At 43.9% G+C, this 13,730-nt stretch overlaps 2 protein-coding genes across 3 annotated transcripts; one reads left to right on the forward strand and one right to left on the reverse strand.

Annotated features, from left to right (window-relative positions):
- Positions 1-2,730: 2,730 nt before the first annotated feature.
- Efcab10 (EF-hand calcium binding domain 10) lies at positions 2,731-9,765 on the forward strand. Of its 2 annotated transcripts, XM_028878408.2 has the most exons (4): positions 2,731-2,894; positions 6,685-6,849; positions 6,952-7,039; positions 9,688-9,765. In XM_028878408.2, exons 1-4 carry the CDS (start codon positions 2,786-2,788, stop codon positions 9,722-9,724), a joined length of 399 nt encoding a protein of 132 aa, XP_028734241.1. In that variant the 5' UTR covers positions 2,731-2,785; the 3' UTR covers positions 9,725-9,765. The 2 variants fall into 2 exon arrangements, with proteins under 2 accessions (XP_028734241.1, XP_037066393.1); XM_037210498.1 differs by lacking the exon at positions 6,685-6,849 and having other exon boundaries at positions 2,737-2,894.
- Positions 9,766-9,808: 43 nt separating this feature from the next.
- LOC119089046 (RAD50-interacting protein 1-like) lies at positions 9,809-13,487 on the reverse strand. The gene is given in 6 exon segments (XM_037210981.1): positions 9,809-10,049; positions 11,363-11,481; positions 11,551-11,651; positions 11,654-11,727; positions 12,421-12,635; positions 13,455-13,487. Coding segments are annotated over 6 exon segments (783 nt in total).
- Positions 13,488-13,730: the final 243 nt, after the last annotated feature.

A 13,730-nucleotide genomic window follows, 5' to 3' on the forward strand; every position in this document is an offset into this window, starting at 1 on the left:
GGCTTAATTACAGGAAACAAAGACTCAATGTTTTTCTACCGTCATTCCTCAGCATGTGTCAGGTTTAGTGTTAGACTGTATCAAAGAATTAATGAATTCTTTCATTTGTTGATTTTACTGGTCTGCCTCTGCCCCAGTGCTGGAATTACAGGTGTACACCTTTACATCCTGCTGTGAATGAGGAGTTTATGTTTTCTCTTTGGTGCTGGGGTTAAATCTAGAGCTCCTTTCACACTGGACCAGTGCTCACTCACTGACCTGTACCACCGGCCCTCTTACATAGGGTTTCAGGTTCTGTTTGTTCAGAGTTTGGGATGCTCTTGTTGTTACTGCAGTGCTCTTGTTGTTACTGCAGTGCTGTTGTTGGTGGTGCTGCAGTGCTGTTGTTGTTGTTACTGCAGTGCTGTTGTTGTTACTGCAGTGCTCTTGTTGTTGCTGCAGTGCTGTTGTTGGTGGCACTGCAGTGCTGTTGTTGTTACTGCAGTGCTGTTGTTGTTACTGCAGTGCTGTTGTTGTTGGTACTGCAGTGCTGTTGCTGTTGCTGCAGTGTTGTTGTTGTTGGTACTGCAGTGCTGTTGCTGTTGCTGCAGTGCTGTTGTTGTTGTTGCTGCAGTGCTGTTGTTGTTACTGCAGTGTTGTTGTTACTGCAGTGCTGTTGTTGTTGGTGCTGCAGTGCTGTTGTTGTTGGTGGTGCAGTGCTGTTGTTACTGCAGTGCTGCTGTTGTTGGTACTGCAGTGCTGTTGTTGTTGTTGTTACTGCAGTGCTGTTGTTGTTGTTGTTTCTGCAGTGCTGTTGTTGTTGTTGTTACTGCAGTGCTGTTGTTGTTGTTACTGCAGTGCTGTTGTTGTTGTTACTGCAGTGCTGTTCTTGTTACTGCAGTGCTGTTGTTGTTGATGCTGCAGTGCTGTTGTTGGCGCTGTAGTGCTGTTGTTGTTGGTACTGCAGTGCTGTTGTTGTTGGTATTGTAGTGCTGTTGTTGTTGGTACTGCAGTACTGTTGTTGTTACTGCAGTGCTGTTGTTGTTACTTCAGTGTTGTTGTTGTTACTGCAGTGCTGTTGTTGTTACTGCAGTGCTGTTGTTGTTGGTATTGTAGTGCTGTTGTTGTTGGTACTGCAGTGCTGGGGATCGAACCTCCTGCCTAACCTGCTAGGCAGATGCCATGCCATGGAGCTATAGTGTTGAACCTGTTTTGAGAAACCCCCAGACACCACCAAGGAGCCGGTTTCTGATGCAAGCACATAAGGGTCCTTTTATTCAGGTTCAACCTGGGCCACCACACGGCAGATGGAAGGAAATGTGGCGAAGGCCATGAGCCCAGGTCGTAGGGAGTTTTTATGGGGAAAAACCACAAGCTAGGAATTGGCAACTTGGGATTGGTTGGGGCAAGGTGAATTTTTGAAACTATTGATCTAGACTTTGGGTGTGAAACCATATTTGAAACTATTGGGTTAGACTTTAGGTGAGGAACCACAACCCACTGAAAAGGATTATCTGGACTGCTCAGCAGGATTATCTAGATATCTTCAAGGGCCCTAAACCGCAGATAGGACGTCTGCAGGAGCATAGGGCCCTGTATCTGTTCCAGTTGTCATGGCACATTCTTGAGTACAGCAGGTGGTCTGTGATGGTGCCCCTTTTCCTAAGATGGAGCCTCTAAAGTCAAGTCTAGGCCTTCACAATAGCCTAGTCCCAAATGTTTGATTTGCTGCCTTGAATTTCATGGAATAAAATAAAGTCATTAAGTGAATTTTTGACTTGGGGAAAAAAGAATTTCCAACAAGCACTGGAATGGCCTTAAATATACACCAGCCATTTTGTATTATGTATTTCTGTGAAGCAACGTTCTCAGCTTTGATGATTATGAAATCAAAATACCAGTCAACTCTGAAAAACGTTGAGGATGCTCATGTCTTGAGGTGGCAAGTACTCAGCTGACATTTAATTCCTCAGGCAAAAATATACATGCTCATATATGTGCATCAGTACACAAATTTGCTTTCATTGTTAATGAACAGTAAAATGCTTTGCTTTGTTTTGCTTCGGTTTTCTGCAGCAGGGTCCTGTCCCAGGCTGGCCTTGACCTCCCTATGTAGTCCAAGGATGACAGTGGACTCCTAACCCCCTGCCTCCACCCCCAAGTGATGGGTATATAGGAGTGCACCACCACACCTGACTTCAAAGAACTCTTTTAAAATTAATTTCTTCTAACTAACAGTAAATGTTGGATTTATATACTTATACACCAAGGTTCCGATTGAAAAGTGTTAAAAGTGGAAAAAAGTTTAAGCCGCCAACACTCTGAAGTTCAGGATCCATAAACTGAGACCTCCTGCTGGTAGCCAGTGAGCCCTGCAGGCCGCTCCTCCGGAAAATGCTATTTAGGGCTCTCAGAACTGCAGGAGTTCTTTTGTTATTGGTGAATCCTGTGTTCCGATCACTTAAGGCCCTCATCCTCTGATAAACAGGTACTGAGCCGGATGCAGGAGGCAGGCAGGGACAGGTACCAGCTAAGCCCAGCCTTGGTCGTTAAAAGGGTTGACACTGCCCACAAACGCAGGTGCCCTCGCTGACTGCGCGCCACACCTACGCGTCTGCATCAGGGAAGAAGACCCTGGAAGGACGCTGTCTTAGGGTGGAAGGGTGTGCCTGAGGTACAGGGAGAAGGGGGGAAGGGGGAGGGGGAGGAGGAGGTATTGGTGAGGTCACGTGACTGAATGCAAAGGGGGCGGAGTCCAGGCGCCAGGACGCTGCCTGGTCGCATAGCAACGGCTCAGCACGGAAACATGAACACTGCGGGTAACCGGGAGCTTCAGGCCAAGGAATATTTAGAAAAACATCGAATAATGGAGCTGCTGAGCCAACTCACCAGCTTCCTCCTCTTTGTCCGACCAAGTAAGGGTCTTGCCTCCTTTGGTTTTCTGTCTACCTCTGCCCAGCAAAGGGTCCCCAGCCCGCCGCTTCTCTCCCCAGACCTTGTTCTCCCGACTCACTCCATTCCCTGCCTCCAGAAGAGTGGAGCCTGCTGTCCGCTGAGTCTGTGACCCCCGCCCGCCCCACCAAACATGATGAATGACCTCTAGCCGCCAGCTCCGCGGCGGGAGGCTGGGAGAGGGCTCAGCGGGTGGCAGAGCCTAGCTCTAGTCCACCCCGGAGTTAAGAGCGCTTGGGAAAAGACAGACCGTCAGTCTCTTCTACCGGAAAATGGAGATAATAGTACTGATCTCCTGAGAATGGGGGAGTGGGCGGGTATAAAATGAATTACAGCTCACCCAACCTTGTCTGGGCAAGCAACAGATCTTTTCAATTCCAAGGCGTCTCTAATTTAGTAAGATCCCGAGCTGCGGGATCCTCCTGGGATGTCGTTTTCCCCTGGCATTTTAATACATTAGACCCTTTCAAAATTTGGGTTATTTCACAATTTTCGGTAATGTACGGTAAGAACATACATTGAAATGAAATGGCATTACATCCCTAAAATAATTGGACCCTGTCAGCCTTCATAATGAGTGTCTAAAATTCCAAAATGTCCATTTACTTCAGTGGAAAGAAACAGAAATACCATCCCAACTTGGAAAAGATGAAAACTAGTATGACCTCCTAGGGCATGAGAAAAGTCTTTTGAAATATTGTATTTTAAAAGTGTATTTATTTTAAACATGTAGGTGTTTTGCCTGCATATATGTCTGTGCATCATGAGCCTGCCTGGTGCCCGAGGAGGTCAGAAGAGAGTGTCTGGAGTTACCTGTGGGTCTGATCCATCATGTCAGTGCTAGTACCTGAACTAGGTCCTCTTCAAGGACAAGTGCTGGTAACCACTGACCTAACTCTCCTTGCCATTAAATTTAAAACACAAATTTAGTACAACCAATGTTCAGAACTTCAATGCTATTTTTAGACAAATGTCTACAGCTAATTGTGTGTGTGTGTGTGTGTGTGTGTGTGTGTGTGTGTGTAATATGCTTGGATTACATTTTCTTTGTTTTTCCTCCCAAGTTAATAATTCTGTATTTTTAATTTTTGCTCAGTTTTCTGTGTATCACTAATTCTTCCACATACATTGTGTGTGTGTGTGTGTGTGTGTGTGTGTGTGTGTGTGTGTGTGTGTGTAGCTCCACATGCATAGTTCCTCTCAGCAAGTAACTGTCATTTCTAACAACCCTAGTCTAATGTGGCCAATTACTAACTCACACGTTGCCAGAGGTCCCAGTCTACACTGGTATGTCCGGATTGTTCATCTTGTTCAAAGTATTGAAGAAGTACTCAGAAAAGAAAGAAGCTAAGGATTTTATTCAGAAGCAAACAGAGTACAGGCCAGATAGAACCAGAGAGCATTGGGCTCTGAGTGAGTCACTCAAGAGCCATTGGTTACTTTCTAAGGTTTCTTTTCCATTTCAAAAGAAGGGTACACTAGGGTGTAAGTAGTTTTCTGATTTTCTCTTCCTTTATTTTGAAATGATGGGTATTATTCATTTATTCAGTGCACACATGTGTGCAAGTGTGTGAAGGTTAGAGGGTAGCCTGGGGAGTCTGTTCTCTCCTTCTGCTCTGGAGTCCTGGGATCAGACTAAGGCCGTCAATCTCAGTCGCAGGTCTGTTCTTAACGATAGGCTTGGTTATGTAAACCTTTGTTTACTGTATGTGCCCTATATGGTGCATCTAATTTTAATCATACACACTTGCAATTTCAAATATGTGTAAGATGGCCAATATGGGTTTCCTGCAAGTTTGTTTTGAGGACACGTGTGCCTAGCTGCTCATACACCCAAGTCTAGACGGACAAACTCACTACACCTAGTTTCAGGATGTATTTGACCACAAAAGAAGAGTTACCAAAGCTTACAATGGAACTTATAGTTCAGAATGACCTAACTGCCTTTGTTACATGCAGCTCAGTGGTGGTGGGGTCACAGGATGCTAAGTGCATTTTTGTGCTAAGTATATGTTTGTAAAGGTGTGTGGGTCCGTGTGTGTGCACGCGTGTGCGCGCGCATGCAGATAATGACAGGATTGCCTGTAATAGAGACAAAAGCAAAGCATGATAGTACATGCCTGTGATCCTAGTATTCAGGAAACTGAGACAAGAGAATTTTGCATTTGAGGTCAGCCTAGGCTACATAGTGAACTATAAGCTAGCCTGGGATACACAGCAAGACATTATTTCAAAATACACACACACACACACACACACACACACACACACACACACACACACAAGGGACTAGGAATGTAGCTTAGCAAGTAAAGTGCTTGCCCAGCATGCATGAGGCCCAGGGTTTGATCTCCAGTGCCATGAAAACCACTTATAATAACACCTATATTCCCAACTCTGCATGGAGGCAGGAGGACCAGGAATTCAAATCCAAAATAAGAACATAAATAAATACTCGTGGTACTCCTTGAAACAACTATCTTAGTTAGGGTTAAACACCAAAGCAACTTGGGGAGGAAAGGGTTTATTTGGCTCTGCTTCCATACCATAGTTCATCACTGAGGGAAGTCAGGGCAGGAACTCAAGCAGAGCAGGAATCTGGAGGCAGGACTTGATGCAAAGGCCATGGAGGGGTCCTGCTTACTGACTTGCTCCTCATGGCTTGCTCAGCCTGCTTCCTTATAGAACCCAGGACTACCCGCCCAATCTTAGGGAGGTATTTTCTCAATTAAGGTTTTCTCCTCTCAGAAGACTTTAGCTTGTGCCAAGTTGACAAAAACTAGCCAGCACACATCTTTGGTTGGTTTGTTTTTAGAGACAAGGTTTCATATCCCAGGCTGACCTATAACTTCCTAGGTAGCTGAGACTTGCCTTGAACTCCTGATCCTTCAGCCTCTACTTCCCCAGTGTGGCTTTATAGACATACACCATCACACCTAGCCTTAAATGCTATTCAGAATACCATTTGTAGACAACTGGAAACTTGAATACTACCGGCCTACATAAAGATACTAAAAACAATTTTTTGGAGGTATGAAGTATATTGTGATCACAGTACTGTTGAAATATAAAAAACACAAAGAGTCTTTATGATGATTAATTCCAGTTGTTAACTTGATGAGGTCTAGAACCATCTGGGAGATGGGCCCCTGGCATGCCCGTGGTGGGCTGTCTTGATTAGGCTAATTGGGATGGGAAAGCCTGTCCACAGGTGACACGGTGAGAAGAAGCACTCACCTCTGCTTCCTGCCGGTGGACACACTGTGACCAGCTTTTGCCATCTGAGCCGCTCCATCTAATGTCCGACTTCTGCCCTGACTGTCTCGTTATTTTTGGAAAGCAAATTGGATTTTCTGCTTTTAAAATCAGTTCAATAGAAGAGACTGTTGATCCAGAGCACTGCTTCTACACAAACTTGCCTCATCAGGAGACTGCGTCTGTCTAAGACGGTTTCTGTTCCCTGTGTCTTAGCTGGCCAGCTTCTTCCCTGTATCATGCCACCCCTCTGTCTTTCTGGTTTCCATCCCTGTCTGCAAATCAGATCATCTGGGAAGCTTAAAAACATCTCAGGTCCAGTCTCTGGACTGTAACACTCAGCCCTCTGAGGCAGAGCACTACTGAGTTCAGCTACAGAGTGTTCTCTGCTGTGGTGTAGGTGTCCTGGAACAAGGCCTGCACCCTGAGTGCCTGGACTGTACTACTTGTGACAAACTTTAATTTCATGTAAAAAGAGTCTCAACTGTTTATTTGCAGAAAAACCGAGAGAGTATTTGATCTCTCTTCTGGAACGGCTGAAAATCGCCAAGGTAACAGGCGTATCGTTTCCTTTCTTCATGGACAACTCTAACATTGTGTCAATGTTTGAGATGATGGACGCCTCGGGCAGAGGCTGCATCTCATTTGTGCAGTATAAAGAAGGTCAGTGTGACCTACACCAAGGAAGGCCATTCCGTAACTTTCTCTAGCCGGAAATAATTCCATTTTGTACATTTTCTTTTCTTCTCATTCTCACTTTTGCAGCCCTAAAAAACTTGGGTCTATGTACTGCCAATGAAGTTTTGAATGATGATGGACATAGAATAACTTTGGATAAATTCAGAGATGAAGTGTAAGTGTTTTTAGTATTTTAATAACATGGAATCATTTTGAAGTATTATTACCATTGCATATTGAGTACCACTACTTTTTCTTGTGTGCGTGTGCGTGTGCTTGTGCGTGTGCGTGTGCGTGTGCGTGTGTGTGTGTGTGTGTGTGTGTGTGTGTGTGTGTGAGAGAGAGAGAGAGAGAGAGAGAGAGAGAGATGTGTGCATGCATGTGTCATGGCACACATGTGGAGGTCACAGCAACCACAGGTGTCAGTCCTCACTTTGTCTCCTGCTGTTTGCTGCTGCGCTGTGCACCCCAGGCTAGCCCACAACCATATGGAATCTCTGTCTCCACCTTGCACCTCACTGTAGGAGCAGAGTTCACCCTGCTGTGCAGGCTTTACCTGGGTACTGAGGATTCAGACTCAGGTCCTCACACTTGCACAGCAAACGCTTTACCTACTAAGCCACCCCCCACCCAACACCCAACACCTTTTGAGTGAAATATTTTATTCCCTTTAACTTTCAGTAATTATGAAACAGAAATTATGAAGAAGCAGGGGAAACTCGCCCTGGGGAAGAGGAGGGGTAATGATAGAGTTGGAGAGGAAGTTCTAGAGGTAACCTCATTCTCTTCTCATTAGGAAACCTCATCAGTGTGGGGTGTGTTGGAGCACACCTTTAATCCCAGCACACAGGAGGCAGAAGCAGGCATATCTCTGTGGGTTCAAGGACAACATGACCTACATAGTGAGTTTCAGGACAGGCAAGGCTACATAGAGAGACCCTGTCTCATTTAAATAAAAAAAGGAAACCTTATCAGTTCTCAAACATGAGATGAGGAGGCCATTCTGCTAGAATTACTAAAACTCTCAGCTCCACACAGTAGTTGGAAAATCTCTTTATAAAATATAGTGTAAGGCCAATGAGATGGCCGAGTGGGTAAAAGTTCTTCTTGTGCAAGCCTGGCAACCAGTTTGATCCTCAGGACTCACATTAAAGGTGGACAGGGAGAACAGGTGGAACAAAGCTGTCCTCTGGTGTCCACATGCACGATGACACTCCCCCACTCACATCATACAGATGCACACAGTCATAATTCTAGATTGATGTGACTTGGTGGTGTGTGCTTGGAATCCCAGTATGTTGGGGAAGTGGCAGGAGAGTCATGAGTTCAATGCCAGCCTGTGTTGTAAAGCAAGTCAATCTCAGGCTCTCTTTCTCTGAGAAAATAGAATAGATTGTGTCCTAAAGTATTTTATCAAAATTTTTTTCTGCAAAGTAAAGATCAACAATGTAGGCTACGTGCAAGCCTGACCATTAAATTTTTTTGAGATTTTATTTTTATTTTATATGTATGAGTGTTTGCCTAAGTGTGTCTTTGCACCCCATGCATGTAGTGCCCATGGAGGACAGACAAGGGTGATGTATCCCATGGGACTGGAGTTACAGCCTCTTGTGAATGACCAGTGTGCTGGGCATTGAACCCAGGTCCTCTGGAGGAGCAGCCTCTTAGCAGTTGAGCTATCTCTCCAGCCCTTAGCCTGACAATTTCAGACCGAGATACTACAGCATTGAGATTACTAAATAACTGCCTTGTCAGAAAAAAAATAGGAAAAAAATTATGTAGAAATCTTCTAGCTAATTAAGCTCAATTTCTGTAAAAGCTTATTCTTTGTGGATTTAAGAATCAAGGGATCATTGCTTTGGCTGGGGATGTTGGTGGAGCTCTTGCCTTGCACGAGCAAGACTCTAAGTTTGATCTCTAGTACCACGCACACACAAAACTTGTTACTTTACATAGCCCAAGACCAAAGAAATGTTAGAAGGAAAAAGGAAGTTTAGGATTTTTGTCTCAGGTCAGGGAGATGGCTCAGCTGGCAAAGGACTTTTGGCCTCACTATGAGGACCTGAGATCAAAGTCCTAGCCCCATGAGAAGCTGGGTACAGTTGCACATGTCTGTAACCCCAGTGCTGGGACGAGCAGGTCTAGTAAACCAATGAGCTCCGTGTTCACTGAGACCTTGTCTCAGAAAGTAAGGGGAGAAGCAACTGAGGAAGTCACTCAATATCAACCTTAGGCCTCCACTTGCATAGACTCAAATACACAAACACACACACACACACACACACACACACACACACACACATATCCCACACATGCACAAATACACATAAACACCTGCACATGAACACACACACAACTACAACTAAGAAACACTTTAAATGGAAGGACATAAGAATTGAATATTAGGAACAACCATAGCTTAACCACCATCTCCTAAAACTGTGGTTGTTTTTTTCTGGTGGGACAGAATCTCACTGTGTTGCCCAGGTGAGTCTTAACCCACAGTGGTCTTTTGCTGCAGAGTGCTGGAATTATAGGCGTTCTCCACCACTCCCAGCTCACAGTATATTTCTTATATAAACACTGAATTCTCAAATGGACACAGGAACCTCACTTACTAACACACATCCATAAGTAAGTGTTTCTACAGTGTATTGGCTGTGTTTGGCTTTCTACAACAATTCCCCTTGATTAGCAAAGTGGAGGTAAGCTATGACGACCCTTGCTCTCACACTGTCTTCAGATGTCTGCATTCCCATTTGCAATTCCTAATGTGTAATTACTCTGCTTCTCACAGCTGAGTTCTCTTCTTTGTTTTCTTAGGAACCGGAGGATGGAGGAAGTATGGTCATCATTTTAGTGACATTAAAACTCAAGATAATAAATGATTCTACCCAGTTTTCATTTGTCCAGTTTCATTAATTCAGAACTTTATCAGACAACTTCAATCCAACTGTCTTCTTTGCAAAACAACCCTTTTTTCAAAGATGCTTTGTTTCCCAGTGTTAGGCCAGTTTGCCCTCAAGTTGAGTAGAATTTCAACATATTGCTGAACCAGTTTGTAAATTCCAACTTCATTTAAGGCTGCTGTGGCAGGAAGGTGCTCAGAAGCTGGCTGCAGGACATCTTTCAGGAGTAATGCAGAGCCCATGTTCAAATTCAGAACAATGCAGGCTGCTTTTACACTGTTTAGGAAGCCAAGAGGAAAGGGGAGGAGAGATCACTATACATAATGTACATTAAAATCAACAAATTTTTGACAAATGTTCTCATGTTTATAACTATACTTAATATTAAATACTAAATATTTATAACCAAAATTAATGTTAAATTTATGAGAAAACTAATTTTCCTCTGGTCTGGGCTATTGTTAGGCACTAAACCTAGCTGTGATTTCTTATTTTCTGTGGGTGGCAGAATTATACCTGCATTCATTTTCTATTTACTCTCCTAGTGATAAGCAAATAGCATCGAACCAGATGCTAGGAAGAATGTCCAACGTGTAGTCTATACCTGGTTCTGGTCAGTTTTCTGGATCACACCTATTGTTTTGGTTTCCCTATTATGTTTTGAAAATATAATACATTCACAATGAATGTTTTAAGGTTTCATTTTATTTTTGATTTTTAAATGTTATTTTATGTGCATGTTTTGCTTGCATATACATCTGTGCACCATGTGTGTGCCTGGTTGCCTATGGAGATCAGATGAGGCTATCAGATACCCCAGAACTGGAGTTACCGGCAGTTGTAGGCCACCATGTGAGTGCTGAGAACCAAATCCTGTTGGACCCTCTTATTGGTCAGAGGTTGAAATCTATCGTATCCTGGGAGTTTTTTTTCCCAAAGCTTGACATGGGGACTTCCTCCCTCGAAGTGAGACTTCCTGCTTTCTACCTGCCCTTATCTGGAGAATGTCCCTGGGCCCAGAGGACTGACCTTATTTGAAAGCTGTCTCTAGGCCTGGATGCCTGGTTTATCTCTAGGGTGGCCCTTGGCACACTCTCCTGCTGGAACCCTCCCCTGCTGCACACATGGTAACTAAGACTTGTGCTAGGAGCTCTGCTATAGGACCCTGCTGCCACACACAAAGCCTTTTGACAGGACCATGTTACTTAATCAAATAAAGGTTTATCCCCAGGCTTCCCAATCCTATATATTTCTTATACTCTGGAAAAAAGTTGAGCTGATTCATCAAAGTCATCTCCCAGAGGGAAATCTCCATCATACTCACAGCCAACAGAACCCTGTTCCCCGCTTCCACTCCCTCCACCCTCGTGGACCCATGCAACCAATGATCCCTAGGAAGAAACAGAACCACAAACCCCAGTCCTCCGCAGGAGCAACAAATGCTCTTAACTGTCGAGGCATCTCTCCAGCTCCAGATTTTAATTGATGTTATTACAACAAATATCAATGAAATTCGGAAATTGTTAAAAAGAAGTCAACTCCTCTAGCATTTGGATTCACCAGTGTTTAAGGTTACACATTAGGCTTATTGTTTAAAATAGTTTTCCCGTCTCTTGCAATAGTGAGAAAACAAAGGGAAAAGATTCCATGTCATATCAAACTGCAACTGGGCTGCTCCTCCTTCGTTGAAATGATTAGCGAGGATTATCTAAAACAAAGAACAATCCATGTAACGTCTGACTTCATCAGCATGGCCTCCCAGCACCCGCTGACTTACCTCCTGATAGATGTATGCATCCAGCTTCTCTACAAGCATTTGCCAGAAGATTCTGAGTAAGGAGAAACAAAGCTTCTCCGGCTGAAGCAGCCGGTCCCGTAGGTCAGCAGGAGTGGGCAGGATGAGCTGGACAGGGACATCACTGCCTGTTCAGACTGAGATGGCAGGGACAGCCACCTGGAAAACAACCTTCACCAGAATGACATTTATCACTCCGTATCTTTAACAAATCACTTCAAATTTGAGGAGATATTCTGTCCTAGGGGAATCTGGAGTTTAAAAAAAATGTCTAATACTAAAATATATACAGAAATAAATATCTATACTTACATATTAACTTTTAATTATTTATTTCCACTAAAGTCCCCCCAAACCCCCAAAAAATTCTAAATTCAATTTTATAAAGTTGAAAATGAAAGTTTATGGTTAGAATTAAAAGTCACCATTTAATCTTATGCTCTGATTTCAGCAAACAAACGAATACTACTTCCAGTTGATTACAGTACTCTGTGGAGGCACCATGCTAGGGCATAAAGTCAGGAGAGCAAATTATGAAATGCGAGCATGCACAGGGCATAGAGTACAGGGCACTTACTTGGTGAAATGAATGACACGGTGAACTAGTCTACCCCAGCTAACATGACACTTCTCTGTGAGGGCCACAGCATCACTCATTTCTGAGTAAATTCTTCAAAAGAATAGATTTTAGAAATATTTCCATCAAAACCAAAGTTTGGACCTACCATACGCGAAACCCCAAATTTAATCTCCAAAACTGGGGGTGGGTTCTACCAAAGCTAAATTTTGGAGCACACTCGCCACCTTTGACTCTAACTAGCTTGTGTAAAGGGAGACGCACACAGGACATACCTTTCTTTCTTATACAATTTTGTAGCATCTTCCACTTCTCTCGAAACGTGGTCTGCTTGGCAAGTCAACATAGCAAGGTTTAAACGCTCCGAGAGATTAATCATGTCATCGAAGACAGAGCTTTCCACGGAGGCTAGTTGTCCCAGCTGCAGCTTACTGAGGGCAGAATTCTCTGCAAAGACCTCCAGTGCGGCCTGTTGAAGCTGCAGGAAGAACTGAAAGCAAACATCCATTAGTACATTTATTAACACAGTGCTGGGCATCTTGAAATAGAACTGGATCATAAAATTTCTGAATTTAAGGTGTGTGTTCAGTGCCAGTGAGCCAGCTCTGATGAGCCAAGTCTGATGACCCGAGTTCAAAGTGGAAGGAAAACAGTGGGAGGAAACAACTGTAGCCTGCACATGTGTGCCATGGTGAGTTACACACACACACACACACACACATACACACACACACACACGCACACGCACATGCACACACAGAGCTTGCCACAGTGACACATAACTGTGATCCTATACTCAAGAAACTGACACCAGAAGATTAGCTTGAGTTCAAAGCCAGTGTGGGCTGCATGAGTCCATGTCTCGAAGGTAAAGAAGCATAAAAGCTTTAATCCTCTCCCCCAAAATAAAATGTGCAGTTGGGAAAGTCACCTGTCACCAAGCCTGATGACCTCAAGTTTGGCCCCTGAGCCCCACATGGTGGAATGACGGAGCTGACCTCAGCAATGTGCTGTGACACACATGTGTGCATGCACAAAATAATATTACACTATGATAATATGATAATATAATATATAATAATCATTACACTTCAATAGCTTTAGTAATTCCCAAAATTCTAGAACTGCCATTGCTTCCCGCACCAGAATTTCATTCATTGTCCATGTCTCCGTTTTCCCCACACTCCCTCAGTTCTAGGCACGCACTATGGGTTTGACAACCCGGGACATTTAAATAAATGGAACCATATGAAGTATTATTCTTCATGACCGACTTCTTTTACTTAGTTCCATAGCATGCACTACGTACTTCATCTGTTTGTATTGCCCCCAAATACTCCATCGTGTGAACACACATTTTATCCAGCCACTAGCTGCTGGATGTGTGGATTGTTTTCATTTTGTATCTAGTATGCATAATGCTGCTGAGAACAAAAGTGGGCACGTTTTTCTGTGAGGAGTGTTTCCCGTCTTTGCCTGTCTGGACGAGTGGAGCTGCTGGATTTATAATTCCACCTCACTGCCTGAAGAGCCACCAGGCTGTCTTCCTCAGCAGTTGGTAATAGTTTTGTGTGGGTTTGTGGTT

The sequence above is a fragment of the Peromyscus leucopus genome, chromosome 14, assembly GCF_004664715.2.
Source record: "Peromyscus leucopus breed LL Stock chromosome 14, UCI_PerLeu_2.1, whole genome shotgun sequence".
In the NCBI taxonomy this organism is placed as follows: domain Eukaryota; kingdom Metazoa; phylum Chordata; class Mammalia; order Rodentia; family Cricetidae; genus Peromyscus; species Peromyscus leucopus.